The sequence below is a fragment of the Anas acuta genome, chromosome 18 (genome assembly GCF_963932015.1).
Source record: "Anas acuta chromosome 18, bAnaAcu1.1, whole genome shotgun sequence".
Lineage (NCBI taxonomy): Eukaryota > Metazoa > Chordata > Aves > Anseriformes > Anatidae > Anas > Anas acuta.
This window is the reverse complement of record NC_088996.1, coordinates 9,836,791-9,857,354: the sequence shown is the minus strand read 5'-3', so window position 1 is coordinate 9,857,354 and position 20,564 is coordinate 9,836,791. Positions and strand designations below refer to the sequence as shown.

The window sequence follows — 20,564 nt, the reverse complement described above, 5'->3', positions numbered from 1 at the left end:
TCCAGAGGGGAAAAATACATCATCTACTTTTAATGCATTGATATTTTCTTGCTTTATTTATTTTTAATTTTTAATTTAATAGTTACCATTATCCATACAAGCAATGGAAGCATTCTTGAGTTGTTTTGGTTTTGGTTTTTTGAGCCTAAAGCAGATGCAACAAAACATCCATGCAACTAAAATTTCGCAGTTGTTGCCACCAGGAGAACAATCTCTTCTAATGGAAGTTGTCAGCAAGCTTAATGATGGGTTATCTGCTACTTCCTCTGCTTATACTTTAACCAGGTATCTGCTCAGTGTAAGTGGCTGGCTTTCATATTACCATTACTGATGGCGTAAATTTTAAATACAATCTAATAACAGAAAAATACTGCTACTTATTTACCCGATATACTGCCAATGTCAACGTTAAAGTAAATAGTTGGTGGTAACATAAACTTGTGTTTTACTTAACTGGCAATGACCTGCTACAGTATCAACATCATTGCTAGCAATATAAACAGTGCAGCTCGCCAATACACAACACAGCCACTGACACAGCTTCTCCGGAGTTACTGCCGGAGCAGTTTTAAATGGAAACTCCCAGTTGCTAGTGATATTTTAGGCCAGTTTCAGCAAGACAGTGACCACCTTCCAGTGCAATACCAATCACCAGGAGTTCAGAGTGGCTCTTTAGCTTCAGTTATAAACTGCCTTATCTTTGGTTCCAAAAAATAATAACTAAACAAAAGTCAAGTTAAGGAGCTGAGAGTACAGGTACGCTTCTGAGAGCAATACTGCATTTAGTTACCAGCAAACATTAGCTTGGTTGTTGGAAACGCTCTAGCCATGGTAGCACAGAGAAATTCAAACAAATCAGCCCATGCACTGCAGTAAATGCCTGGATTATTTTTTTGTTATTATTTTCAAGTTCTTTCATAAATGAAATAATAGCCCTTAAGTCTCTTCTTTTAGTATCGTCTTCATATAACTTTCTAAAAACACATTTTACCTTTCGTTTCAAGAAAATTTAAGATTGTTCCTCTTCTCAGAGCTTCTTGCTTAATAGTTAATCAAATAGATCTTTATGCTAATGGTGAGAGCTGTTCATTTAAGAGGAATTTCATCTATATTTTAGTGAATTTCTGGAAGGATGAAATATAACATTTTTGTTCATGGTTTTTTGTCTTCTTGCAGGCACAATTAGAATTTTAGGAATATACACAGGGTAGTCATGGCATATGGAGAACGATTTTGAAATCAATATCTGACGGTCACATAAATCAAGACAGGCATGTGAGAATCCACTTAATGGCACTTTTTCTTTCTGATGTCATTGGGAGGAGAAAAGTCAGTTGGATGGCTTTAATGAAACATCTGATCTATGGATGAGTGGAGAGGCAGGCATGTCTCTGCGAGTTTTCCATTGGGATTGCTTGCATTGCTACACTTGTGAAAGTGCATATTGTGCTCTGTTGCTGCCCTGGGCACGTCTTCGTGAAGATGAACTGGTAATGCCATAGTGGCACATCCCAGTTCATCATGTGGCGAATGTACTGGAATGTGGAAAACTGTTTCAAATCGTGCTGCCTTCACAAACACCTTAGCTGTGAAGTTAAAAGGATCCATTTTTGATAGGTTGAAAATTTTGTGATATAAATCTCACCAATAGATAAAAAGGGAAATAAAAAAATCTAGAAATGGAATGGCAAAGAACAGCGCAGTATTTCAGCCCTGCATGATCTCCTTTAGTAGTAAGTGAAAAAATAAAGCTAGTTTTATCGTCTTGATGTAATGAGATGTAGATCCTGTCATTTACAGAGGGGTGTATATATATATATATATATATATATTTATTATTATTATTTAATTTTTATTTTTTAGGAAAACTCATCTTTGGTATTAGTGGCTCACTTTGTGGCAGAGAAATCTTTTGTGGAATAGTTGGGGTTGTCACGGCTTCCACATACAATTGTGTGTGGAAAAATAATGCACTAGAATGACAGCATAAATAGCAAGCCTCTAATTTTGAAGCTGGGTCTTCCAGCCACAGAAGAGGAAAATTTATATATGTTGTCTCTCTTTCTGTAGCATAAGTTATAGCTTATAGAATAAAACATAAGGGCTTCTTAAGAAAACAGCCTTACTGAATTAAGGCAGCGTACGAAGGCTTGGTTCGTTGATTTGTCTGGCGCAGAAAGCTCAGTGACCTTCAGGGAGCCAGCTGCAGTTATCTGATTCTGAACCCAGGCCTCTTGTCAGTACAGCTCAGAAAGCTTTCTAAATTATGTTTAGGAGGCCACCAAGAGGCCATCAGATCTATAATGCTGTATAATCTTCCTTTTTCTCCCTGACATGTTTTGGAGATAAAAAAGAATTTGAGGAAGGTGTGATACATCCGATATGATACTGGGTCTGCTGGACCCGTACCAATAGCAGGGCAGCAGGTAATGCTTAGATTTGGTGTCTGTGGGATTCCCAGGTGTTTAAGGCAGAATTGGCAGGCAGGTGATACAGGAAAAATAGCAAAGGAAAATCCAAAGCTGAAACTCTGACTTCAGTTCCTCTTCCACCTGTTATAATATAGCTTGGAAAGAAGTAGGCAATGAGAATCCTCTGAATTGTGAAAGTTTTATTTAAAAAAAAAAAAAAAAGTTGTAAAAAATCCTCTGAGTTAAATTGGATTACTTTGCTCTTTTTAGAAGGCTTATTTGGTTGTCAGATCTAAGGCTTTGTGTTCCATGTTGATGTTCATTGTGTGTTTGTGTGTTAGAAATTATTGAAAGAATAGAAAATAAAGCAATAAATTAGTCATGCTTCCCAGCCTGTAGCTTTAACATCACCGAGTGTCATGGGAAAATGACATGAAGACACTGTATTGTCATCTGGCAGCCCTGAACGCAGCCTTGCATCTTTCCTTTCCTTAAATGAACTTTGTTTTACAACGCTCAGTTCTTCTGTGCCCAGTTTAGTTCCAGGCTTCACTTTAAACATCTTAAATATTTTAAAATGCTATCTACTGATTTTGCAATTCAAATAAGCTGCAGTCCAACTTTGGTGTGATTCCCTCCCCCCCAACACACACACATTCTTTGGCATTAAGGATTATTTTTAAGATTCCTGAAGTATCTATTCTGTTTTATGCAATACCTGGAGTGTTGTGTTGTGTTCTGTTTTTTTTTTCTTTGCAAAGTAAAGGAAATCTTTGTTTATATATCATATCTGCTTATTTGGTGTGAGCTGTTTGACATGCAGATTATGTCGGGGAACTATGCAGAATCACAGCAAGAGAAAGGGCACGTGGCAGCCTTCGCAGACTCACCGAGTGTGTGCCTTCAGCACAGAAACCCCTAACTTGTATGCATGCATGCGTCCCACTGGAGATGCCAGACTTCCTTCCACGTATTGCCCTACTTGTCAGCGTTTGTGCTCACAGCAAGACAGCCGTTTGGCTCCGACAAAGTCACACTGCTGAGCTTCCCACAGAGCCAAGCTGAGAGCTGGCTCTTACTGACAGTTGTGGCCGGTTAAGCCAGCAAATGTCTTGCTCCTATCCTTTCAATCAGCAAGTAGGATTCTCTGCATTTATTTATTTTTAACTAATTGTGTGCAGCCTGCACAGAAGGCAGGATTCACGGTACTGTCAGCCTGGCTGCAGTGACAGGGACAGGCTTTGATGGGGAGCAGGTTGAGCAGATCCTGAGGATCAAGGAAGATGCAGCCAAAGAATAAGCCCACCCTGCAGTGACACCGTGTAGCTTTAATTTGTCTTTCCGAGGTGCTGGGTAGCAGTTCAGCCGTGGCAGCGAGGAATTCCAAGTCTGCTGCCTGCCCAGATGGTTATCTGCTTCTCAGGAGAAGTGTGCAGTCCACACTGAGCGTGAGGGGGGAGAGCAGAATAGAAAATCCAGGTTTCAGAGTCAGATAATTAACCACCAGCATGCCTTACATGTATTCATTCCATTCATTCTACACAGTGAATGCGAGGAAGGGAAGAACAGGAGGGATGTCCTACAGATGAACGAGCGGCTGGGAAGTGACAGCGCAGATCCTGCTGCAACAGCCTCCCCCTGTGCCTCTGCTCTGGGCCACCCAGCTAAAACCTTCCTAGGCAAACTGCAGACCACAAGCCCACTTCAAATACCTTATTCTAGAATTTTCCCCTTTTGGGAACTCCTAGAAGGTAGTGTTGACAGTCCCTCACTCCCTTCCCACCCTCAAGAGTTTTCAAACATAGAAGATGAAAACAAAGCTGAGAAACATTGCACTAGACCACGTAGGTCTGCAAGGCAGGAAATTCTTTGACATGCTCTTGCCCAGCTTGTGAGCTGTAAAATAAAGCACTGAGTATTCGCATCAAATGTTAGTGTTATTTGTTTAACAAAATTGGTAGTTCATGAAGTTTTTAGAATGAAAAATTCTTTCAGAATAATTTTTCACAGTCGCGTGCATGTAGAAATACCAGAAGCAGAACCTGAAACAGTATAAAAGCAATGTTTGAACTTTACAGCCGTACTGCTATGTGCTATGTTATGGGTGTTTAACTGAACCACGTGCATTTAAGTATGTTAGACTAAAATTTCATTACTGGTCTGTGAGATCAGTTTGAGCTTAGACTAATTTTTAGTGAGACTTATTCACGTTTTCTCCTTTCCTTTTCATCAATTACCTTTTTGTGTTTCCTAAGGAATAATTTACAGCCACATAGCGTATGTTTAAAAAACAAACAAACAAACAAAAAACAACTATACACTTTTGAATGCTTTATTTTTATGAAAAGTACTAAGTTAATTGAAGAAGCAGACCGCAAACTAGTGGAAGGTCGAGCTGTGCCGGCATGCAACAAGTTTGTGTTCTTGCTGCCAGCTCTTTCTGCATGCTATTAAAAACCCAAACGCATCAGACAAAGAGCTTTCGTTGGGTTGCCATTGCTACAGCAACCACTTCCTCCCTGCGAGTTTGAACCAATGACTTGTTGAGAGTTTGTTGTTTGGGTAGCAGGAGAGGAAGCAATGATATCTCTTAAATTGTATTTTTAGACTAAGCCTGCTGTTGTGCTTTTTTTTTTCTTTTTTCTTTTTTTTTTCCTTTGTACTTCGTTTGTTTGCTTTGTTAATGATTGAGCTCTACAGCGAAACACTCCAGATTAATCTGACTTTTGTGTAAAACCAGTGTTTTCTGAAGTGTGTGCATGTGCAGTCTTTGGGCTGTGTGTTTTCCATTTTAACCATGTGGCTTTGATAGCGGATCACAGCCCAGAGTGCTTGCATAAGCTGCCATCACATGACTATTGCTGAGCAGTGCTGCGGTCTGAAGGACTGTAGCAAGAAAACCAGGTTCGCTATAAAGAGATCTTATCTATTTATACATTTTGTTGTTATGGTTTTCAGCTTTATTCCCTGGTGCTACTGTACGCCCAAACTGTTATACCCAAAGGACATGCTCCAAATGACGCAGCTGGCTCTAACTAATGAGGAAGTGGTTAACTTGGAGTAGAAGTGCAGAAAGCTGCTTGTTCGCTTACGTCCAAAGCTGCTGGAGTCAACGGGACAGTCTTCCCGTTGAGTCCAGCAGGATCTGTTCCAGCTGAAGCGGTGTTATGGAAACTTCTCTGTAGCAGAAGTCTGAACACCAAAGAACATTTTTTTGGGACAGAAAGAAAGATATTCCCAGTTACACGTACCGAGGAACTGCCTTATCTTCTATTTGGGCTACAAAAGCCACGTAGAAGAGAGCACAGCCCGGCAAAGAAGCAGGAGCTACTCAGTCTTCTGCTGGCCCTGGTGATCATTACAGCTGGTGCTGATATCCAGCAGGGCAGGGCAGCAATAGCTGTCTTAGAACCGTATTTTAGTTCTCTGCTATCTTTCTGTGGCTCCATTTTAGCATTGGATTCTCTGACACATTGCATATCTTCACTGATAAATTGCCAGCTACAATTCACAGCTCTTGTATAATAGAAGAGCAAGTGTGTCTGCGGAATATAGATGTATTTATTTGCTGTATAGCTCCAGAAATGATATCCCATTTAATCCCAAGTATTATCACTCTAATACTGCTAAAAGGTATTTATCTTTCTGTGTATCCTTATGATTACATATTTTGGCCATGCAGTGTTGGGGGGATGATAGTTCACCCTTACAAGTGTTTGAGTTTTTAATTAAATAAATTGGTTTGCAGTCCTTCATTTTACTGGATTGATCAGTTAAAATAATTGTGTTATTTATAATGCATTACGGCTGACGGTATGCGTGATTTTGATATCAGTTGAAGTTTTCATGGGCATTTTGCAGATGATGTTTAAAGCACTTACAAAAAAAAATACTGCATTTCACGTTTTGGAGCAGGATATTTAAAATTCATGCGCTATACAGATACAAGATCTTATTTCTCTAATCTTCCTAAGTAGGATGAACCCTTGTAATTCCTTCTGTGTTGGTTAACATCTGCTACTTTGTGGTAATTTTCTGTACCTTGCACTGAATTCTTTGCAAGTTCTTTTCCAGAGGAGGTGCTGGTTGTGTTTGTAATGTTCTTGACTTTCCCTGTGGGATTCATTTGGGGTCTGACACTGGACAGCAAAAAACGATGAGCGCTGCTGGAATGCTGAATGTTGTGACACCATCTGTTACAAACATCTGGAGGCCATATAGCTCCACATTTCTGTATTATGATAAAGTTGAATTACATCTATAGAGCCCATTGGCAGTCATTCTTTGCCTTCCTCCTCCCTTTATGTAATATTGAAAGAATGTCTGATCTGGAAGCTGTGGGGTCTATCAGTCAGGAATCTGGTCCTTCCAGGAAATTTTGTTTGTGCTTATGTAAGAGTTTCCAAAATCTGTTGTGCTGGAAAGCGGCAATTTCACTGATCCATATATTGTAAAAGCACTTGCAGCTTCAGGGGGGAGAAGTTTCAAACGCTGTGTTCTGTCATCAGCCTAGACAAAGATGATGGATGGCAGGCTCGTTGTCCCGAGCATCCTCACTGCTCCAGCACGTGCCTTCCCCAGGCATCACAAACAGTTGTATTGCCTCCTGCTGCATGTTTCAGGTTGCCCGCCTGAGAGTTATGCAGCTGTGGTTTTGATTTTTCTATGAGTCAAAAGCAAGCAAACAGATTGCTACACAAAATTTACTTACTATGTAATTGACTTCATAAGTGTACAGAAGAAATCAGTGCAGGAGTAGTAAGTTGTCACTGTGGCAACTTATTTCAACAAAAGCTTTTTGTCACTTACAGATTTATAGAGTAGGTATTTGACTTGCAAATGTTTGTCCTAGTGACCTGCAGTGGCAAAATTTTGCCTTCTTTTGGTATTAGCTTTCAGATTTCATTGTATTTTATAAATCTGGGAGTTGAAAGTATGTCTTCATTTCCTTCTTATATAATTCAAGTCTTGCTTTTATGTACTACCTTTCCTCAGATGATTGTAGATAATTTCAATATTCTCATCACCCTGATCTATAGCTTAAGTGCAGAGATGCAGGAGTGACCCGTACAGAACCCTCAGATATTTGAAGACACAATTCTACCAATTGTTATTTTAATCTTCAGGATGCAGGCATGAAACTGGTGCATTTTAAAAATCAGATTTCAGAAGATCAGAAAGTCAGATGAAGCTTTGTGATAGTCCAGAATGTTTAATTGGAAGGAGCAAACAAAAATCGTCTGTTTCATTTTCTTCTGAGGAAAATTTTAGAAGGCAGGTTGAATTTATCCAGTTCTTTAGCCTGTACGTGGTAAGTCCTATATTCTGATATTAATTTTTTTTTTTTTCATTTGTGTTGGGTATCCTAAGAAAGTTTTCCCTTGTCCATATTTATAAGCAGAATTTCATTGGCTAAAATGCATCATCACAAACTTGCTTGCCAAAAAAACGTAACTGCAGAATCATTCCCCTCTGATTGTGACAAAGCTTAGGGAATCCTTTGTAGTCTCTTCAATGCTTCTAAGTTCAAAGTTTACATGGATTTTTTTTTCCTGAAAGCATCAAATTATCTGTAGTTGGAAGTCGATATTTTCAGCATGAAACAGATTTTATAAGTCACAAAAATTAGTAATTACTGAAGAGTAATTAGAGAAAAGTAACCTGAGGGGAAATAAGTTCTACTTAAACATTAATCAAGTACCATTAGCCATGCAAAAAGAGAAAAATGATTTCTAACAAATATGAATAGATGCACACGTGTTTGGTCCATTTGTAGTTAAAGATAAACCTAGCCACCAAGCCTGGTTCTGTACTCTATTGAATTTTCAAGGGTCAAAGTACTTGTGCAACTCTGAATACTCCCAACTTAAACTGGGCTGAATTTAAATAAATACATAAATAAATCCTGCAGTTTGGAGGAGTTGGTTTTTGTGTCCAAACTCAGCTTTGTGGCTCAAGCTTCTCGGTGCATTGCATTGTCTAGCTGCTGTTGTCCTCTGCAGCACTTCCTTTCTCTAGCCAACAAAAATGCATTTAATATGCATGACAGATAAGTTTATTTTCTTCTCCTTTTTTTTCCCCCTAAATCTTTTTTATTTCAGTGAAATAGCACATAGAGTTCTTGCTGTATGGTTTAATAAAGCAAGTTTCTTGCTCACTGCCACTAATCCTCGGAGAATGTGACTTCTCACTGCAAGAAAACCAGCTTGCTGTGTCACCCTGTACGCGGGGCTAGTGCGTGCTGCTGGAAAGGGATCAGTGACAGGATCAGGGAGGAAGTCCGTGCCCTTCCATTCTGACGTTTCGTGGAATATCTGAAATGGAAATAGTATTTTCCTGGAATATCAGGAAGTGTGGGCTTTGGTTACTAAAAGAAATGTTGTAAACTCTCCAAAACTATGTTGCAAGTTTTACTTCATTTTACTGTATTCTGAGTTAAAATTTAAAGCAGTTGAATGAACAGCTCTTTGAGCTTCAGTCTTCAGATTAACTGCAATCTCATGAATGAATTATCATTAAATAAAACACACTTTTGTATTGACTTACAAAATACATCAATAGTATTTGATAGTTATCAAACCAGTTGTGCACTCTAAGCCAAAGTGAATTTTGCCTAAAAAGGAATAAGCTGCAATTAAAAACATGACATACTTGTGGCTTAATCAGAAGCAGGTACTCATAAATAGGGAACAACAGATGTGAAGAGAGCATTTCAGTATGCATAATTGACTGATTGTAAGTGGTCAAGCTACACAGTAAGTCCCTTTTAGCTCCTCTTTCTGTTTTTGTGAACAGAGGATATTTTGGACAGTCTCAAAAAATTACATGCAACCTTTGTAGGAAATATATTTATATTTATAAACCTAAATAATGAAGTATTATTGCTAATTATGTAAAAAGCACATAGTGTAAACAGTTGAAAAATTTAAACAGCTGACTCGCTGCAGAATATTGTTAATAAAAAACGATTCTTAAAAAACGTATGAGCTTGTACATTCAGGATAAACAGCTGTTTTTTTTCAATAGCACAGCTGGTGTAGAAACGCAAAATTACTAGCATTTGAACAGGACATGAGCTATATTTAGCAAAACGTATTTGCGTGTAAGCTGAAAATTTGCAACTTAATTTTCATTTCAGTGGAAATTGAGATGAGCAGAGTTGTACATGTATTAATCACAGATGTGAACCTGGTCCTATTAATTGCAGTATCATTCATTTAGGATATAAGCCATTAATGTGCCAGGATGCTTCAAATTTAGAGGAGACCATGTCTTTAGCTGAAAATACTGGGGAAAGGGTACTATTTTACTGAACGTCCTATTTGTTAGTTGCTGCTGAACTTCCATGCATAGGAATTTTAACAGATAAAGTAATTTAAAAATGTAATTTCTTCCTTGAGAAAGGCAAAGCAAACATGAAAGCAGTAAGAATTGCACTTCATAGCGTGCAAAAGTCAACTGTTCCTGCTGCAGTTGTTTATTTGTGAGGCTACAAAAACATGTTCCCATGAATGTGGGCAATGCTAAAAAACGCTGCTGATGCAAGTCAGCAGATGTGTAGTGCATCATGAATCACTGATGCATGCAGGAATTAATTGAAAGAAAGATTTCAAGCTCAACATTAAACTTTAACTAGTCAGATTCTTTATATATTACTAGTGTAAGTAACATTTACACCACTAAATAACTTTGGTTCAAGGCTCTCCAACTGTACACTGCATCATATTTACATTCAAATCTCAGGACCTAGGCGTTTAGAGTGGTTATTACAGCCTTACTGCTAAAGCTTTCTATAAAGCCTGGTCATCTGGCTGCATTTTTAAAGTGAAAATTTTACTTTAAACCATTTATTGTATCCTAGTGCGGCCCAGTGCTGTGGCCTTCCTGACAACACTTTCTGTGTTTTCCACTCATAGCTTTAATTTACGCTATTAGACAAGCAAGGTCAGTTCCCTCCTTTCTACTGCGGTGAAGCTGTGGACATCCTGTAATAGGGACAGCATTTTGCCAGAAATACATTCTGTATTTGTCAATTGGTGTCGGAAACTTTATGCAGATTTCTGTCCTGAGGAGGAATGCCTCAATCCCATAAATATACAAAATAACCCTTTGAAATGTGATTTCTCCTGCTGATAGTTAATGAGCATTGTCTTTGTCTCACATGACTTCTTTTTCTTAAATGCACATTTTTCCCATTGCTGTTTTTTTCTGCGTTGCAGCTTTTGGTTCAGATGCTGCTGTAACTGCTCTTCAAGGCAGAGCACACCTCTGATGGGTTCAATCACAGCACACTTGGGACTATGGCCATTGCTTAACTGGCAGCTCGCTCAGTCTGTAACTAGATCAAGTCACTCAGGTAGCTTTTTGCTCTTACTCCTTCTTGTAAGAAGTTAATTCTTCTGTTTTTTCAGAAGATTCCTCTCTTGCGTAGATAACATAGATTTGCTTTTGGAGATAATATTTTAGAAAGCTACTGTTGCTTCTGAAACTACCTTCTTGTATTTGTGCCTTGAGACAGCCACTTTAAAACAACAGCTCATAAAAACTTCTTGGCACTTCGGGTATTTCTACACGGCAAAGTGAACACAGCACAAAGGTGCCTGGTTTGCTCCAAACACTGTAACTTAGATACAAGAGGTCAAATAATATATTAGTGTAGACTCCACACAGAGCAACATACAGAGCTTTTCAGGCAGGCTAAATGAGATTTAATACCAATTCAGCAGCAGACAGGGTATCTCTGCAAGGCATTACGCAGGGCTATCAAAACACCCCCCTTCTGCACTCTCTGTTTACTATTCATGCTTTCCTTGCAGAGTTTCCCAGGAGTCAAAACCAGCAGGACTCTTTTCACATGACCCTAGCCTACAATGTAGTTATTCTAGCAGGAAAACCACTAGTTTAGAAATACAAGCTGCTACTTTCACACTGGTAAGTTGTACTACATGAGAGAGACTTCAAAGTTCCTGTTGACAGTGACAGTCCGTTTTCTTCCTGCTCGTTGCTATCTGGGCAAAGAGAGCGGTGATGGCAGTGGCAGAAATGTGTCCAGCCGCAGTGATTTCCTTCCCTAGCAATGTCCTTCAGCACAACCTTGAGTGGCAGTTAATGTATGCTATCAGGCAAGGTGTTCACTTCTTCACCCTGAAAGCCAGAGTCTAGCAGGGAAGGTGGCAGTTTGAAAGGGAAAGTAATTCCAAAAGTAGGCCCAGGAGGAGCTGATGCAGATCCGCCAGTGCGTGAAATATCACATAGTAACACATCGTGCATTCCTCTCTGCTAGTTAAAACTAATCGAGGAATGTTAATAACAAGGAAGATAAATCACCTTGTCAGAACCTGGAGCTTGTGTCATGGAAAAGATTTTCTTAAATTATTCTTAATAGCTCTGAATCATCATCTACACAAGTGCGGGGATGGGAAGGCACAATCTGGGTGCTCGATCAGCCGCTGTTATAATTGCCCACATGTGAGGGCTCTGCGTTAACCTGAGGATGCATTAGGTATTTCCCGTTTCAGAAGGCAGACAGAATGATGTCTAATAATGTAAAGGATTTACAGTCACTGAGTGAGATAAGACAAACCACTTTTACTTAAGTAATTACTTTTTAGAATTGAAAAAATTTACAGGTGTGTCTTGTGGTAAAAGCACTGAGCTGGGGATCACTCGATTGAGGCAAAATTCCCTCTTCTATCACATCTTTTTATTTAATGTTGAGGTATTAATTTAATCTCTGTATCTATTTCTCTTATAAAATGAGGATAATGTTTCTCTTGCCCATTTCCAATATCTAACTGTAAACTCTTCGTATATTCTTTCATTTTCTGAGACAGAAAATCTGGCAGCGTGGGGCTTAGGTCTTCACTGAGACCTAAAAACAAGACTTTCTAAAACCAAACACAAAAGGAAACTTCAGAGTATCCTCCTAAACAAAGATATGTACTCAAGCAAATACATTTTCAAGCAAATTATTCCAGAAATTATCTCTGTTAAGAAAGTCGTTGTTAAGAGATGGCATGGAGTGACAGGTTGTGCACATTTGGACAAGGAACTTCTCAGGGGATCACCATGCTTATCTCATGGTGGTACTTTGAGGAATAGACAGTACTTGTTTTAAAAAATCCTAAATGTGGAAATGATTATACTGAGTAATATTTCTGCTATTCTTTTTAGTAAAAAAATCAGCCTTAAACGAAGTCTTGAAATGCATTCACTGAGGAGCACGCAGTCTTCCAGAGTCTATGACATGAAAGGAAATCCCAAGCATATCAGTCAGTTTTAAGTATTTAAGTATTGTTTTCTGCTAGTTTAAGTATTGTTTTCAGCATTCTCTAAATCAGAATTCCTTAAGGAAATTCCTACTTTTTTTACCATAATCAATGCCCTTGGATTCAGTGTACCTAGATAGGTACAACCGAGGATGAAATTGGTTCATTACATTTTCTTGCAAGATGTAAATCTTTGCTGAATTAAGGTCAATGACTAAATGCCTGTTGCTGTCAATGGAGGCATGATTCCACCATTGACAGCTGCCGCTGAAAGGAGCATACGTGTGCACGAACACGTCTCTTTCAGTTTAGCTGTTACTGCTGGTCTCACTTTTTTCTGTTTTACCTTTGTAGTTTTCAGAGGACAGGCCAGGAAGCCACTGGTGTGTTTTAGCATGAATCACTGAGAAATACTTTCCATTGTCAAAATACAGTGCTCTGAACAATCATTGCCTTAAATAAGTATAAAAGGCACTCTGCATCTCCTGGGCTCTGGTTTTTAACTACAGGGAGGGATCTTCCTCCTGGCTTGGAACAATAAGTCGCATAAATTGAATTGGCAGCACCATCCCTGATGCTTTAGTCCAGTTATAGAAAAGTGCAGATGAAAGAGTTCAACGATTCTTTTGAATACAATAATTGCCGTATAAGATGAAGCCAGTGTTACATCTGCTACATTTCCTGTGAGCGTTAAGAATTTAAAGGAATGGTATAAAAAATCAGATTATGGGTAGCTTTGTAGTAATTTATCCTTTGAGAGAATGATACTTTCTGCCGTCCACATAACATTTGAAAAGCTGTATCAGAGGCTCTGTTGAAAGACTAGCATTAGATCAAAACCTGAGTAATGGTCAGTCAGTTTTCCTTGGCAAACCTGCAGGGGAGGAGCCCCATTAAATTAGAAATGGCAAAAGTATTCTCCTCAAATACATTAAGGGAGACTAGATCAAGCTTTGAAGAATTTACTTGATTTCACACAAGACTTGTCATAGAGCTAAAACACATCATAATAAACGCTGAGAGCAAGTTTCATTTATAGCCTAATTTGTTCTTCTCATTAGGCTGCTAACAAGACAGCCTGACAGAACTAAAGGCTGTGGTGTGGAAAAAGAAAGGAAAAAATGGCCATGTTTGTACAGGGATTCTCATTCATCTTCTGTTGAAGACAATGGAAGTTCTACAAATGAAAGATGTGTAGAGTGGACCTCTTATCTCTTCTGTCTCAAGAACCCCACAAAAGTGATTCTGCTCTCACTTACAAGTTTAAACAAAATCTGATTGACCATCATTACGCTGTTGTTGACATAAGCCTTGTTTCTTGTGTGATTAAACTCCCAGTAGGCAAACACCATCTGCCAGCTGAAGAAAAAGAGAAGTCACTGGTGAGCCAACATCTACCTCGTTAGGAGTTAAACGCCAAGTATAGTACAAAAGCTCCATAGCAATATCCTTAGAAAACTCCAACTCCATATTCAGTGCATTTGTTTGTTGAAGCTCTGCCTCTGACACCGAAGAAATTTTCCTCCATTAAACTGAAGAGCTCTCAGATGAAGAGCTTTTCTCCCAAGCCAAATACAGGTCAGGTGCCACTGCATGAAGTTGTACTGACTTCCCTGACGCCGTATGTGGTCCTGGAAGACTCTTTTGCAGCTAGGCACATCGAAATTCACATAGTGACTAGAGCAACATAAATAATAGTGGTGTATCAGTTTATCCTGGCAGGGATGGTGACTCCTGATTACTGCTATAAAATGTTTCTTAGTGTTTATTTCTCTACAACATTGATAGGAACTTAGAAAAAGCTGTGAAGGCTTTTTCAGGCCTTTAAATTTCAGCAAGTTCTAAAATACGTGTCTTTGCTTTGGTTTTTATCCATGTAAATACAAACATACACTTTTTAAAAGAAGATTTTATATGAAATTATACTTCTGTATTCTTTGGCTTGGTAAAATAATAGAATTATTACTAGGTCCAATCTTTTTTGATCTTGGTCTAGAATTAGATTAAAAGGTTATGAACTAGATAACAAATAAATGGCAAACAGAGGAGCTAAGTTACCTTCTTTAAAATGCATGTAAAAGGGTGTTGCTTTCGCAGAATGCCGCTACTTGCTGGCAGGACTGCACAGTTATTTCAACAGTACCGAAAGGAAGACATTTTCACTTGATTGGTGTCAAATCCAAAGTTATCCCCTGGGGAGAGGCGAGTAGCTGTAAGATTGCTGCCGAAGAGCTGTCCAGCACCAGTCACGGTGCCTTCAGTTCTCTTCAGCATCTCCCAAGTGCCAAGCTGGGCTGCCCTTGATACAGTCTGTGAGCTCTGAGGGATAAGTGGAATACACACAATTCTGAGTCTCATCAAGTAGAACTTTTCTATAAGCACTGACTGTGCAACATCTGTAAGGTAATTTCTACATGATACTGCTGATTATCTTCTGAACAGTGCAGTAAGTATGTAGCTTACCATTCTTAACCATGTGCTCAGAGTGATTTACAGGCGTTGTGATTTGATATTTTGCTTGCAGTTTATGGTAGTATGGGTCCATGAAAGAACAACAATCTCTCTCCTAGCAAAACATGTTGTTAAAGGTGGGTATCTGATTCATGACTCTGGAGCAAGTGAATGCCTTTGTACAACCTCATGTGAGATATCTGTATTTGACCATTAAAACTGAGACTAAAATTGCAAAGGACTGAGTGGAAGTAGGAAATCGAAGCATGCAGTGATGCATGCAGTTGTGAAGTGCTTTCCAGAGTTTCCTGTGAGATGTCCATGTGTCTATGGGGACTAAAAGTGGAAGGGGAAAAAAAAAATCTCAATAGACATCTCAGTAGTGATGTTGGCTTCATGGCAAATTTTAATTGCTCTCCCCCTTTCCTTAGCTAACCTTTTCATGTTCCACAAGCTATAAATTACTGATCTCTTTCTTTCCATTAGAAGATAAGCACCTTATCACCTCTCCTCTTTTCTAACATCCTTATCGCTCCTCAGGCAGTATCTTTACTCTCAGGTGGTCTGATTGATACATATCTCATTAAAGCAGGGCATTTTTTCCTCAGCTTTTATTCAGCTTTGAAGTATGTTGCTTTGATTTTGGAACTGAAGAACAGCTTCAAGTGCCTGAAAGTTCTCCCTTTTCCAGCAGTACTAGCTGGTCAAATAAAATGTATTTGCTCTGTCTACAAACTTTGCCTTGGCTGCGTACCAGTGCGTTCATTTATTATTAGTGAAGTGGAGAAGGCAGATTTTCATGAAACCGGTTCAAGTGTGTGATGAGGGTGACAGCTCTTCAGAGCCTTGAAGCTTAGAACAAAATGTTTAAAATATGATGAGATAGAGAAGCAAGGAATTCAGTAGAGACTGAGGAAGATAACTAGATTAGCAAGGAAAAACATTCTAGTGCTCATCTATTGAATGGGTACATCTTGTTTGAAAGAGATACGAGAGATGAAGAAGCTGAAGTTATAGGCAGGACATCAAATTGTTTAAATAGCATTATTCTACCTGCTGTTTTAGTGGATGTCTCTAGGAATGTTTCTATACACTGATTTATCTAGAGTAGGTTCTCCAGAGTTATGTAGGCTAAAAAGAGAAAGAACAATCATTCAAATAACAAAAAGTCATCAATTCTCTCTGATTATGAGGAGAAAGGAGAGGAAGAAACATTAGATGCATAACTGAAATTTCTGGGCAGCTCTAAGTTGCATAGCCAGCGGGAATGCCGAGATTTACTGATTTTCAAACATTGCAAGGGTCACAATTTCACAAGTAATTGGCTTGACTGGTATGACACTCTCCAGTTTTATGACAACGGTATCTTTTATTTTTCTTCTTTGCTGTTTTTTCATCTTTACTAGTTCTAACAAGTTTTAAAAGTGGGTCGTGTTCTTCAGTGAGAGGAGTTTTTTTTAGGAAAAGCAATGAAAAAGAAATCCACTGAAATTACCGAATTAGCCTAGAGATCCAAGGTACATTGTAGGATTGCTGTTTATATGTGATAATCATAAGAATCTCACCATTTTCTGAGGTCAGACTGTCACTGCATTTTTGTTTGTCTGTGCTGAGCTAGTACATGGTAACTTTGTGTAGTAGCCGAGCCATTCTCTAAATTCACAGGCTATCCTTTGTGTTTAGAGTGATTGACGTAATTGAAGTGATTGGCATGTATATACCTAAATAAATTACTTTAGGAGAGAGATGGATCCAAATGGAGAAAACTGGTTAAGTCCAAAGACAGTTTGTTGTAAGAACCATGGTATGCTCAAGAATGTGGAAGGAACTTCAATAAGAGTAAAATCTGAAAACAGAAAATGTATGGGAAAGTAAAATTTAATCTAAATACTTTGCTAATGAAGATTTAGAGATGTATTTTTTGTTACATTGCTCTGGAGACAAAAGCCCAAGTGTAGATGCAGACATACTGGAAAGAAAAAAAAAAAAAGTTAATTGACATTGCAACAATTTATTTCTCTGTAATTGCAGCTCCTGGGTTTTGGCTTCCTAAGTAACTTGAAAATCTATATAAAACAGATTTATGTGCTCAGACTTATGTTAATAATATTGCCAAATCACTCTTCTAAAACTTCTTTTCCTAAGTACTTGGAAAAGTACTTAGTATTTAGTACTTTTCCTATTTTTTCTACAAGTGGTATCCTGGATTTGATTAGATAATGGGAGGACCCTGGCTCATAAGTCTGAATGAGGCTTCAAAAAACTGCTTTTCATCCCTTGAAGTACCTTTTATTTGCACATGCTGATATATCATTGTATGACGTTGATTTATGAATGCTCGTGTATTAGATAAAGCTAACACATTGTTCTTGATTTTGCTTTGCAGTACAGAATTGGACAGTTGTACATGATAAGCAAGCACAGCCATGAGCAGAGCGACCGAGGTGAAGGTGTGGAAGTGGTGCAGAATGAGCCCTATGAAGATCCGAATCATGGCAATGGCCAGCTAACAGAAAAACGGGTCTATCTCAACAGGCAAGTGCACAGAACTGCTTCTCTTAGCATGGGCAGTAATAAAAATTTGTCATGAATATCCGTCTCAGGCTGTAGCCTTTCTTTTTCAAGCAGAATAGGTTCTCATGAACAAGTGCGGCTTCCTAAGAGATTGAGGATAGACCCATGCTTGAAACTGAGATCAGTCGTTCTTTGTTCTAGAGTACCTTTTCAAAGAGAAAGAATTCTAACTCAAAGTTTGAGATGTACTGAAAATCAGAACTTCTGTTTTCTTCCACTTAACTCTTTGTCATTCTGTTTTCCAAAATTACCAACCCAAAACAAACAAAAAACTAAAATGGTTTAAGGGTTTTATGGGCCCACGGATTCCACTCTGACTTTATTACATATTTGCTACTTGACTTTAAATGATCATAATACTCTATAATTTCTAGAGTAAACACTACTAATGTTGATTCCATTAAATTTCACTTAACCTGAATCATTGCCATACCTACATCCCATTTAAGACTTAAACAGTTAGTCAGGCTTGCATCCCTTAATCATTTGGGGATTCTATTTTTATCTTGACACTAAAATCAGAATGGTTTTAAGCATTCAAAAAGTAATACATTAATGTTTATAGCACATCATAAGAATTTTTGAAGGCATTAACATGAAACGCTCTAAAGTATTAGGATTTTTCTTTTTAAAGAAGACTTACTTTCTTTCAAAAGGAAAAAAATTGTTTTGTTTTGTTTTTACAGAATTCCTAGCTCATCATCCACTGCATGTAGATTGAACATAGAAGAGGTGCATTAAAATTAGGGAAACTCTAAACAGCTTTTTTAGCTGATAATTAATGTAATGTCTTAGGGTAGCAATTAACCTTCTGGGTCTTGATATAGTCAGTTTCTCACTTCATAATATTTTTGCAAAACCAGTGCCCCATTTTTGGTGATAAAAGATTTGCCACAGCAAAGTGAATTGACATTATGAAGTAGCATTAGTCTTGCACAATTATGAACTGCTGTACTAAAATGACAGGCTTGAAGACATGATGTGGAAAAAAAATTGCTTTTGTTTCCACAAAAGTTCCATCATTTCTTAAAGTGAAATATGTGTCTCTTCCTATGGTGAAATTATACTGCTGTGAATCAATGTCTCTACACTCAAAGGACTGAGATTTTTTTATATTTATATTTATTTAAATATATATGTCTGCATCCTGTGAAATATATTGCTCAATCTGCTGCCACTTTTATTATTGCTGATCTAATTGAATATTGCTGCTTTTCTGATGTTCTTTTATTCCCCTTAGCCTGCCTCATTTTTATTACACTTTTTATGCTCTGCAGCCTTTGATTGTGGGCATAGGAACACTATAGCTCTTGCTTCTACATTGCAAGTTACTCCTCCATTGCAATCCTGACATATCTAACCTTAACTCAGGCTAAATTGAATCACCAGTAACATTGCACTCTTACACACATACGTTCTGATAATATATTTTGCCAGCATGCAATATTACTGTGAGTGTAGTTCTTTTTTTTTCTCACAGGCTATGTATAAGACAGTAAAAATCAATAAATTTGTTCTTGTCGTAGAGCTCCCAGAAATTTTGTTTATGTTTCTGGGTATTTCTTTCCTTCCTATTATGAAGAAGTAAGGAATTAGGCACTGAAGATCATGCTCAGAATCACCACTTCAGAGTAAGTCAGAATAAGACATACCTGGGAAGCGTACTGCTTCTGATAGGACAGGCAATGGACCAAAGGATCCCAGACCCAAAGATGGGTCTAAACATTGAGAAAGAAGATTCACATGCCTTCAAATTTCCCACATGCCTTCAAATTTCCCACAGATTTGGGAAATTCATCTACTATGGATGTTTGAAGTCAGGTTTAATGACAGGCACCTCTTCCTCCTGTACCAGTCCTGTTCTGTGGACTGTAGCTGTGTGTGGAGAGTATGTGGAGTCCTGTAGCTGAATGTGGAGATAGGCAACTCTGTCCCTCACGCACTCTCTTTGAGACTATCTGTGTCCTAAGATAACAAACGCAATTATATGTCATCATTATGCATATCTTTTAAGGACAGTCTGTGTTTTCTCCTTACTGCACACTCTTATGAGATCTAAGCATAGTCTATTTATGATTTTTAAAATGTTATTAAATGAACAATCAAAAGTAATAACTTCTGTGCAACTACATATAAACAGGCTGCATAAAGCTCAGTTTCCACACTCCCCCCCCCCAGTCAGATAACTGCAAAAGAGTTTAAAATTAAAACTTGTTTTGGAAAGTCTTGATTTTTCCATTTACTTAGGTCTGTATTAGTGAAATAGAAACCTCTATATGCTTCTATGACACTGTGGTTTGGCAGAAACTTAAGTCTGAATTTATAACGGTTGTGGTTTCAGTTTATTTTTTTTTTAATGAGGAAATCCAATGGGTTTCCTCTGTGTTAAGAGGGATTCTTTAATTGTTTTCAGACTGGTAGCATGGCCCTTGACTTTGGAGGGATTAGGATTGATCCAGTTGATGATGATTTACAGATAAGACCTTGTAACACCTCATTGCTTGACTCCAAACTCAGTTCCCTCGTAAGGGACTACCTTACAAGAGCCTTTGTTAAGCGTGAGTTTATGGTATTCAAGTTAAACCGCTTCCTGTACCGCTGTGCAGGAGCTTCGGTCAAGTACTTATTTCACTGTATTACCATTGCTGTAATGCCTCTGTAGATGAGAACTACTTGTATGGCTACAAATAGCCACACGGCTGCTTCTGTAGTGGTATCCATCATGCTTGCAGCATGGAAACTACACTATTTAAATAGCCATTTTGGGGTTACCTAACTAAAAAAAAAAAAATCTTAGTTTTTATACGGCTAACACAATGCATTCAGAGATAAGGTGTTACCTGCCCTTCCTGCTACAAAT

General features: G+C 38.3%; 1 protein-coding gene across 1 annotated transcript in view; it reads left to right on the top strand.

The window, feature by feature from the left end:
- The window catches only part of PITPNC1 (phosphatidylinositol transfer protein cytoplasmic 1), an 83,757-nt gene that overhangs the window by 22,171 nt on the left and 41,022 nt on the right, over nt 1-20,564 (top strand). The window contains exon 2 of the mRNA XM_068655492.1: nt 17,517-17,665. Coding sequence (XP_068511593.1) covers nt 17,517-17,665 — 149 coding nt within the window. The remainder of the gene's footprint in view (nt 1-17,516; nt 17,666-20,564) is intronic.